The 10351-nt window shown below is 29.8% G+C and overlaps 1 protein-coding gene and 1 long non-coding RNA gene across 2 annotated transcripts; one reads left to right on the top strand and one right to left on the bottom strand.

Annotated features, from left to right (window-relative positions):
• Nucleotides 1-1081: 1081 nt before the first annotated feature.
• LOC126904004 (uncharacterized) lies at nucleotides 1082-3027 on the top strand. Its single transcript, XR_007703648.1, has 3 exons — nucleotides 1082-1413; nucleotides 1490-1909; nucleotides 2834-3027. It is a non-coding gene; the product is annotated as an uncharacterized LOC126904004 (long non-coding RNA).
• LOC126904003 (interferon regulatory factor 2-binding protein 1) lies at nucleotides 3027-9876 on the bottom strand. Its single transcript, XM_050682621.1, has 4 exons — nucleotides 8708-9876; nucleotides 6694-7026; nucleotides 4369-4781; nucleotides 3027-4295 (listed from the first exon to the last, which is right to left on the bottom strand). The coding sequence occupies exons 1-4, from the start codon at nucleotides 9465-9467 to the stop codon at nucleotides 4170-4172; spliced, it is 1632 nt and encodes a 543-aa protein (XP_050538578.1). The 5' UTR covers nucleotides 9468-9876; the 3' UTR covers nucleotides 3027-4169.
• Between the last annotated feature and the right edge of the window lie 475 nt (nucleotides 9877-10351).

Genomic DNA, 10351 nt, shown 5'->3' with positions numbered 1-10351 from the left:
CTGGAATAATAAAATTATATAATTGTTTTAGCTTCGATGCGAAGTTCAGAAGATATTAATTTTACTACGAGGTGTGACAATAAAATAACGAGACTTTTTTAATAAAAGTTATTTATTTTTGAAACTTTACAATTTAATGATTGTCACCTTCAAAGTACCTTCCCTCAGCATTAACACACTGTTGCATACGTCGCTGCAATTCTTGAAAACAATGTTGCCAATCGTTTTCAGTTAATTTCAACTTGCTCATTCGTGCTTTCTTCATTCTTGGGGCAGTTGGTGGTGTCTTCCAATTTATGGATTGCCTTTTAGTTTCAGGATCATATGTAAAAATCCACGTTTTATCACACGTAATGATATTATTTATAAATAATTTCTTTGCGATTGAATTTTTGATAAATAGTCAAATTTTTAGGGACCATTTTTATAGCCACACTTTTTTCATATTTAAATTGTCAACTAAAATTTTTCGAACACTTTCTCTATCAATATTTACCATCTCTGCTACAGCTCAATCAAAAAAAAACACTTAATCGACGATCTTGCTGAATGATGTTGTCAATTTTTTCAACGTTTTCGTTTGTTGAACATGTGGTAGGACGTTTAGAACGATCATCGTCTACCACGTCCTCTCTTCCATTGCAAAACCGTTTGAGCCATTCAAAAACTCGAGCTCTTGATAAACATTCTTCACCATAAACTTCACTTAACATATGAAATGATTCCGCGGCAGTTTTTTTTAATTTAACAATAAATTTAATGTTAACACGTTCGATTTTATATCTAACATTTTTCGGCAGTATAGTCCAATTCGCAATAATAACAAGGTTACTAACGTATAAAAAAATTAACCGATTTCATCAATGTTTATAGTACTTTTAGATAAGTGTTTCCTAATCATATTTCAATAATCGTTTTATAAATAACGTTATTAGTTAAGGTTATATTTATAAAGTCTCGTTATTTTATTGTCACACCTCGTAAATATATATATATATATATATATATTTCTTTTTATTATTACTTTTTTGTTTTTTGTGTCTGTTACCACTCTTTCTCATCTCTTATCGAACCAATTTCTTTCAACGATACATCAAACGATCACAAATCGTATCTAATCGAAGATATTTTCTGAAAAATTGAAAAATTTCCCTCGTTCCCCGTAAATGGAGGGAAACCTCCAAAAAAATTACAAATTTAAAAATCGCTCATTTTTTCAATTTTTTTACTTAAAACTGCTATAACTTTTTTAAAAATCAACAAATTAATTAAATTAATTTTTAGTTCGATGTGCTTTAAAAGCGTGTTTTTTAGTTTTTTTAAACTATATTTATTTTTATTGAAACCTTAGATATTTCTCTTTCATTCTACTACAAGTAGTCGTGGATTTTATATCAAAAAGTATTTTATAGGGTAAATAAATGTAAACAAAAATATTATTATAATTTTTCTACATACAGTAATAATTGATTGTTTATTTAATCAATAGAGAGTAATGATAAACAAGTTTAAAAATATAAGCGATTTGAAATTGTAATTCATCAAAGAAGTTAACAGCCTAGCTGAATTGTGATCGATAAATGTAGCATGGTGTAACTACGCGCAAGATAATCTAAAACACCAAAACTACACAATGAACAAGCAATCTTCTCACTAGTTTAACTCCCCTTCAGATCGATAAAAGACGAGATTAAATTTTTTCATATAGTTACCATGATGCGCATAATCGAACAAGGAATACCTTTTATCGATATAACGTTTGCAAATATTGAAGTCAAAATGTGCCGTTCAAAATTTACTGTTTATCATCGCGTGGTTCGACAAATTAAGTTGAAAAAGTTGCCATTTTGAAACCCTCCTTATGGGCATGTAAAGGGTCAAATGTTCACAAAAATATACCAAATTATAGGTAAAGACATCAAGCATTTATGAAAAAAAAAAAATTAATTTGTTCAATTTTAAAAAAGTTATAGCAGTTTTAAGTAAAAAAAATTAAAAAAATAAGCGATTTTTAAATTTGTAATTTTTTTGGAGGTTTCCCCCATTTACGGGGAACGAGGGAAATTTTTTCAATTTTTGAGGGTAATGTCTTCGACAGGATACGATTTGTGATCGTTTGACGTATTGTTGAAAGAATTGGTTCGATAAGAGCTGAGAAAAGTGGTAACAGACACAAAAAATAATAATAAAAAGAAAAAAAATATATATATATACATAGTAAAATTAATATCTTCTCAACTTCGCATCGAAGCTAAAACAATTATATAATTTTATTGTTCCAGCATTGAACATTGAAATAATTATACTAACTATAATATATAATACAACGAATTTTTATTATCAATGGTTTTATACCAAACTATATATATAAATATTATAATAATTATCTTATTATTTAATAAACTGCATTTCAGTAACTACCAACTCCCCTTCCAAATGTTTATATTTTAGCTTCGATACGAAGCTGAGAAGGCATTAATTTTACTATGATGCGTTTTCTATTTCATTTATTCATTTTTTTATGTCTGTAAACGCTCAATCTCAGCTCTCACTGAACCCATTGCTTTCAATGATGCGTCAAAATATCATAAATCGTATCTAGTCGAAGACATTACCCTCAAAAATTGAAAATTTAGACCTCGATCCTCGTGAATAGTAAAAATCCCTCAAAAAAATAAGATTTCTTAAATGGTTAATTTCGACACTTTTTTTACTTAATACTACTATAACTTATTAAAAAATGAATGAATCCAAATAATTTTTTAGTAAAAATCATTGTCTGTTAATTAATATAATTAAAAATGTAAATAGATTTTTTCTATTCATTTAAAAGGAAGCAATACAGGAACATTTTTGGTACATAAATCAGACATAGATTAAATTTTGAAAGAAATCCATAATGACATAATGAATAAGGAGACAATACACTTTTTGCTCAACACCACATGGTTTGGTTTCATTTTTCGTTATGAAATACTACCAAATGATTTACGGGACGAATGAATGAATTAAATTGATATGTGAACTTAAAAGCTTAAAAATCGTAAAATTTTATTTGATTTTACTGTCAACAAATTACATTTTATATTTCCACAACTAAAATTAGTAATTACATATATTAAATTTATTTTATTGGATGTGGTAAGCTATAAAATAACTAAAATGGAGTTTTTTACAATGACAATTAATTCCATTATGTGTTCCAAAATTAAAAAAAGCGAGAATGCGAGTTCCTTTACAATATTCTATAGTATTGTCATTCAAGACATCAAACTACTAACTGGCTGTAATAATAAAATTTCACATAATTACCTAAAAACTAACTAAATTCATATTTCTCCAAAATATATGATTATATACAATTCACACTGTTACTAATATTAAATATTTTACATACAACAAATATATTTGTATATACTTTTTTTGACTAGTATTGCTCCTATTGTGATTCTTAACCATGTTATTTTAACATTACTAACGCGACACTCACCAGTCTTGTTCCAAATAGGATCAAATTAATTTTAATTTTATTTAATAATAACAGAATAAAAATTTTATTTTATTTACTAAGCACGAAAAATAAAACTTCTAATTAAACATTTTATGGAAATATGCGTAAAAAATTCACAATTTTTCAAAATTTTGTAATGACAAGATAAAAATGAAATTTTCTTGCAATATTAATACTAATTATTTTCAAAAAGGAGGATGAATTAGAAAAAAACTTTAAATTTTACTTAAAATTGGTAAAAAATAAATAAATTAAAAATACAAGTTATATTCTTCATACATATATATTTTTTTTTTACATAAGAATTAACTAAAATAAAAAAAGACAAACAAGAAAACAATTAATAATCTTAATTTTGTCTAAAATTTCTAAAAACTATATAGGGGAAAAGATTCTCTGGGAATACATAGTAATTTTTTCATAATAATTTAATATTGACATTCTTATGAAATAATATTACATAATAAATTATAACTAATATATACAAAAATAATTTATAAATGCATAATATTTACTATAGACCATAATTCAGCCTAATATTTATAGATAGTTGTTGAAATCACCATGAGGTGTATTTTAAACTTTTTATTATATATACATTTTATACTTTATATAAAATTATACATAAATAATATCAATATTGAAAGTTTTGGATAATTTATGTATCCCGTTCTTTTTTAACTTTAAATTCTTCACCTAAAATAGTAGCTATTTCACCTTGCATAAAAGCCCAAGGCACGTTTGAGTTGGCAAGAGGACATTTTTCACCACTTGGACAATAAACCTATAAATTTTTTTTTATATATTTGAATAGATAATTTAAAAGATATTAAAGTTATACTAATTTTTTTTTTTACCTCGGAGCCAGCTCCTTGTCTTTTAATACTATCCCTTGAACAAGGAAAGCAAAATTTGTGATGAGGAACTGATGGACATTGAACAAAATGGGTGTCTTCTAGTCTTTCTTGACATAGAGTACATTTAAGAGTTGCAACATTCGAAGCATTTGCTGAAGCATTAGTTAAAGGTACTGCTGGTGGGACTAGAGGTACAGTAGGAGTACCAGTTTCTAATGGAGTATTAGCAGTTCCTTCTGAGCCGTTTGGAACAGAAGCATTTAGTGTAGTTCCTGTACCATTCACAGTGGTCGCACTTGTTCCTCCAGCAGCTGCAGCACTAACAGCTCCAGTACCATTTACCTCGCTTGATGTTACAGTTGTAGAACTCACATGTCTGCTACCTGATGATCTTCGGCCACTGGCTGTACCACCTATAATATAAGAACACTATTAAATAATATAATACTTCTATATTCATCTAAGTTAGGTAATTTTTAAAAGTACATAGCAAAAATCTCACTAAATTAAAAATATCAACACATAACCCAACTACATAACTATAATAATAAGATGAAATTAATTGAAAAAGTTATATATTCTAAGAAATTTTAATATCACAAATTTTTTGAAAATTAATGAGATAATTTTTATATAACTTTCTTTTACTTGTGCAAGAAGGTTTTTTTATTAGAATCTTTAAAAAATTGATCTTTGAAACCTATTTTTATATGTTATTGTAATATTATTAAATGAAAGTATGAATCAATTTATAAGAAAAACGAGAACTATAGATATTGAATTTTTTGTTAGAATTAAATTACTGCATTATTAAATTTGATGACTTGTGATTAATAATATTTAACTAAAAAAACTACAAAAAATAAGTATATATATATTTTTAGCACTGATGATGATAATATTGTACCCAAAATACTAATAATTTTGTAAATTATTAGATATAATTGAAATGTAAAAATTTTATGTTGATAAATTGAAATATTTTACTACAAAATTACATCATTTATAATACATGAAACCTTAATTGTTTAGGTTGTAAAGAACTATTCAAAAACATTACCTAAAACAAATTGAACTAGAATATAACTTTTTTCAATTTCTATGTGAAAGGGTTTTAATTTTGATCATGAAACTAACTTAAAATGTAAAGCTTATTTCGAAATTCATTAATGAAAATTTCATATCGAACAAAAAGATAAATTTGTTACACATTTTTAACAAGTTTTTAAAAATTAATTAAATTAATTTTACATTACTAATTTAACTTTGATTTTACTATACATTTCAAAAAAGAATTAATAAAATTATTGTACAATTTGAATGCACATATAGTTGTAAATATAATACTATTGTTTAAAAATTATATTTAAACTTAAATTTAAAAAACTGAAATCCAAGAAATATGTTTTAATGAAATTCATTGGTTAAAGTTTCTATAAAACTGATGCTACTAATATAAATAAATATTTTTTCAAAGTTTATTCTTGGACATTAATATTAATAATTTTTTTTTTAACGGGTATTTGATAAATAAAGTAATTAAAATATACAAAAAATCAAATAACACCCAGTGAAATATTCACAGGTTATTATAATTTGATACATAACAATTTAGCTTTTAAGTTCTGTAAATTAAATATAGTTTTTAATTAGTAAATTATATATAGTTTTTGGCATGTTTACAATAAACAACCATTTAGATTTCTCTTATTCCCAAAATGTGACATGTTTCTCAAATTGATTCCTCTCATTTTAATATAAACCAAGCTTACACTGAAGAAAATAATTTTACTATCCCTTGAATTTTTTTGGGGGAATTTCTAATACTTTGATCATTTATTTTAAAAATTTTTTTTAATTCTAGTTTAAAATTCTCTTTGAAGCGGTTTTTAAGATGTATAACGTAAGATATTATCTTTTGGCAGATAAGTATGTGTTGATCTAAACCCTAACTATGTTTGATCTTTCCATGGTTCAAAACTGCTTAATAAATCTAGTCATTAGAAGCCATTAAGAAAATATCACAACTAGAAATTCCAGTACTCGAATCAATAAAATAAAATAAATTTTATTAATTATTATAATATAGTGTCGAATCAATTATAAAAACAAAAAGTTGCCAATTGAATTAATGAAGAGCTACGAATACTTTATTAAAAACAAGCAATTATTTCTAGAGGGATGCTGCTTCTAATTAGCAGGTTAAGCAAAAAGCCAGTAATAGTGCAATAGTCAAAGTAGTTTAGCTTCAAAAACAGCTATTAATAAGATTCTGAAATAAACTCCAATGACCTTGCATGTTTAAAAAATGTGATAAATACATACCAGTAGAGTTGGGAGAATGTTGAGATCCTCTAGAAGCAGATCTAGGACCACCAGGTTGTTGAGCTGTTGAACCAGGTGGACTACCCCGTGCACTTTGTGGTGATCCGGGTGGTAGATTATCAGTAACACTCATTAATGCCGCCATCGGATTAGTTCCATTAGATTGATTCTGCGAGGACTGTTGGCCACCACTGCTACCACCAGTTGTCTGCATAGATGGCGGCCCATCAATAGGAGAACCGGCGGTCCTACTGGCAGGTAATGATGATCCAGTTGCCGGACCACTACTGTTATTGAGACACTGTTGTGCCACTGCAGTTGCCGCAAATCCACCTAACGCACACACAAGGGACAATAAGTACACAAACAAGACAAAGGCAAACGCAAGCTTACAACAAAAAGCAAGATCGAGTTTTATTCTAGGAACCTTAAACAGATTTAAGTAAAAGGAACTAATGCAACTCTAAAATTTTTTTTCAATAGTACAAATAGGACAAAAACAGTGACGAAGCCAAGATTTTTGTTTAGAAGAACTAAAGATCTTCTTTTTTTTTTTATTATATACTCTTATTAGAGCTGAAGTCATATATAGTAAATAATAATTGTACACCACTAGTGAGCTATGGCCTCGTTAGCCTTTCCTTAGCTTCACACCTGGACAAAAGGTAGATTAAGTATGTAACGGATACTTAAGTACAAAGGCGATTAAAAAGTTTTAACAATAGTTTTCAGATACATTTAGTACATATAATATAAGCAAAATATATATGTAAGAACTACTTTTTATTACTCCGTGATCTATTACAATAAAATATATCAGCAGAAGTCAGTGATGTAAAAAAAAATTAAAGGGTGTAATCATTTATGCAAATGGTAGTTAACTAGAATATCTCATTAGTTAAGCATGCCAATTACAAGGTTAAGATATGACAACAAAATGAAGACAGAAGTTTAAAATCAGTTAAAAACAATGTAAAACTTAAATTAACCATTTTCAGAGAAAATAACATTACTTTGGAAATATTAAAATTTCAGGAGGGAGCTACAATTTCTGGACTATGCTAATAAAAATTGATGACCACTGATAGAAAATAATTAATTTCTATTTACAAAAACAATACTTTTTCGTGTAAATATTACATATTTCCACAAAAAAAATTATGGTTTAGAGTAAACATCGATAATTTCAAATATTTACTGTTTATACTTAATTATATAAGGATAAAAACAAGTTTCAAGATTAACTTAAAGTAATTATCGTAATAAATTATATAGGTTGAGGAAGTCTGTGCTATAAATTATTTACTATTAATTGTTCTTTCAATAATATACGATGAATCATGGTTCATAAAAAAAAATATATATATATTGGTTATATACTTCTTAAGGAAGACGGTCAAAAACTTATAACGATATTGCTTAATGAAACGTCAATAAATCGTTGAGCATGGCAACAGTGCACTACCAATCGGCCTACACATAGGATCAATCGTTAGATCTGTCATGAAATGCTACGCATGCGTGGATGATTGTTATGAGCGTGCGTGACGTCACACGCTAACCGTCAGAGAACTGAATAAACGTTGCCAAACGTATAGTGAAACGTGGTTAAGTTCACTAATAATTTTTCCAAAAGAATAAACGCAACGTGTTTAACATGATTAAGCGTCGTTGAGAATACCTAGACAAGATTACAGGTGGATTGTAAGAATTATACCAGGTCGGGGAAACTGATCGTATGACGTCACATTTGTTGGGTACTTCATTATAATTGGATCATTGGCGTTATCGACGATTTTGTTCGCGAAGGTCCCCGTCACCTTTTTTGTCATAACCCATAATATCCCTCCTACTAATCTACTACGTCACAGCGTCTACGCTACAATAAATACAACACAACTAGGTATTTCAGGGAGAACTTTCGATTATCATGCGTGCATTAAGTGTTAGCGTGTAGCATTTAAATTGGAAGTTGTACTTCCTAAAAAAATTAAAAAACTGTAAATTCACTTACCAGCAGTCTTAAATGTAGACGTATCAAAAGACGTAGTCCGTATAGGATGTTTCTGTTCGGCAGTTTTGAAAGTTCTTTCTACAAAAGGTACCGCTAAACTAACAGCCGGCAAAGAATCTCCACGTTGTAAAGGAGGCCTCTGTGGCGGTTCCTCCATCATTCGTTTATTACCGCTTTCCGCATGATGATCATCATCCTCTACTTGTGAACTTAGACCTCTTTTTAGTCCTTGGCCAGCTTGAGCTCGGCTAGGGATATGATGAGTCATATTATGCTGCTGCTGGCTCTGTTGTAAACGAACTGACGTTCGGGCCATTGCTACTTCGTGTTCAGTTCCGTGAGCTCCAGGACGACCAGGGTATTCCATAAGAGATGCTCGCGAATGATGAAGAGTAGCATAATGCGTAGCTGCTGCTGTAGGGGGAGGAGGAGGTTGTTGAGTTTGTCTTGCTGTCATTTGATGAGCTTGTGGTGGCAAGCCCACTACTTCTAAACCACCATTTTCATGACGATGCGAGTTTTTCGAGTGGTGAGCGTTCCCTGTTGACGACGTTCCACTACTTCCGGTCGACCTGGTAGCCGATTCCTGAAATCCATGAGCCCGTTTCATTTGACGGGCCGTTTCTATTACTAATTCAATACGGTCTGCACCCTCGTAATTCACACACCCACGACACACGGGTTCGGTAAAATCGTGTAACATTGCCCACGGCATGCGAGGTAAATCACACAGATAACAATGTTGTCGTTTACCCAGCATGTTTTACGTTAAAAAAAATCGCTCGTCTCGTTCACAAATAAATCGTTGATCAAAAAAAATAATTGTAAAAATTCACTGGAGACGTTTTTATAATTATTAATATTAATAGCTAATAAAGAAAAACCCATAAATTAAAAAAAAAAAAATTTAACACATCTACACACATAACAATTGCGGCACGAAGATCGTTCACAGCACGTAATCACCAGTTACAAACACAACTAGCGCGACAGACAGCCGCATTCGTAGTGACGTATCTACAAAATCTTCGATAATAATGGGAAAGAAGGTAGTGGTGTAGGAGTGGGACGCCCGGGAATGGCGTTCGTAAGAGTACGCGAGTGCGTGCGCGCACCATACGCAGTACAAGAGCACAGCGCTACTAACTTCGAGGCCACAGCGACTGACAAAGAGAGAGGGGCTACAGAGAGCCCGGTGCTGCGTGACGTATACCTCCTCCTTACTTACGTACGTGATAATACACAACTACACCCTCAGCACGTTAGTGTAGTTGTGTATTATTTTTATCATTGATCCGAGTACAACAGTCATTCCGCACCATCCCCACTTAACCATGACCAGCCACCGGATCGGGTCAAACAACACACTTGCATAGTGATGAAGTGCGATACATACGTCACGAGATAAAAACCAATAATAGCTAACAAACACACGTTATAAATTAAAATAAACTCGCCTTACACTTATGCTGACTGTGGGGGACGATGCCGTTAAGACAACGGTTATAAAAAAACACGTCAGACATTTCTGTTTCTATACACATGTTATATGCATTATTAATTCTCAAATATAACTTTAATAAAAACTAAAAATAGTAATCGTGTAAAAAAACTAATTATCTATCACACAATAAATAATCATGT

The sequence above is a fragment of the Daktulosphaira vitifoliae genome, unplaced genomic scaffold, assembly GCF_025091365.1.
Source record: "Daktulosphaira vitifoliae isolate Bord-2020 unplaced genomic scaffold, ASM2509136v1 Scaffold_4, whole genome shotgun sequence".
NCBI lineage: Eukaryota > Metazoa > Arthropoda > Insecta > Hemiptera > Phylloxeridae > Daktulosphaira > Daktulosphaira vitifoliae.
The sequence above is the reverse complement of the archived record's forward strand: the minus strand, read 5'-3'. Positions and strand labels throughout refer to the sequence as shown.

Bases quoted from the DNA above. Each gene is read 5' to 3' on its own strand.
- LOC126904003 (XM_050682621.1), bottom strand. From the start codon at position 9,467: ATGCTGGGTAAACGACAACATTGTTATCTGTGTGATTTACCTCGCATG. The intron at 7,027-8,707 runs GTAAGTGAATTT...TGTGTGCGTTAG, and splicing joins GTCTACATTTAAGACTGCTG to GTGGATTTGCGGCAACTGCA. The intron at 4,296-4,368 runs GTAAAAAAAAAA...AAAAATTTATAG, and splicing joins GACAAGGAGCTGGCTCCGAG to GTTTATTGTCCAAGTGGTGA.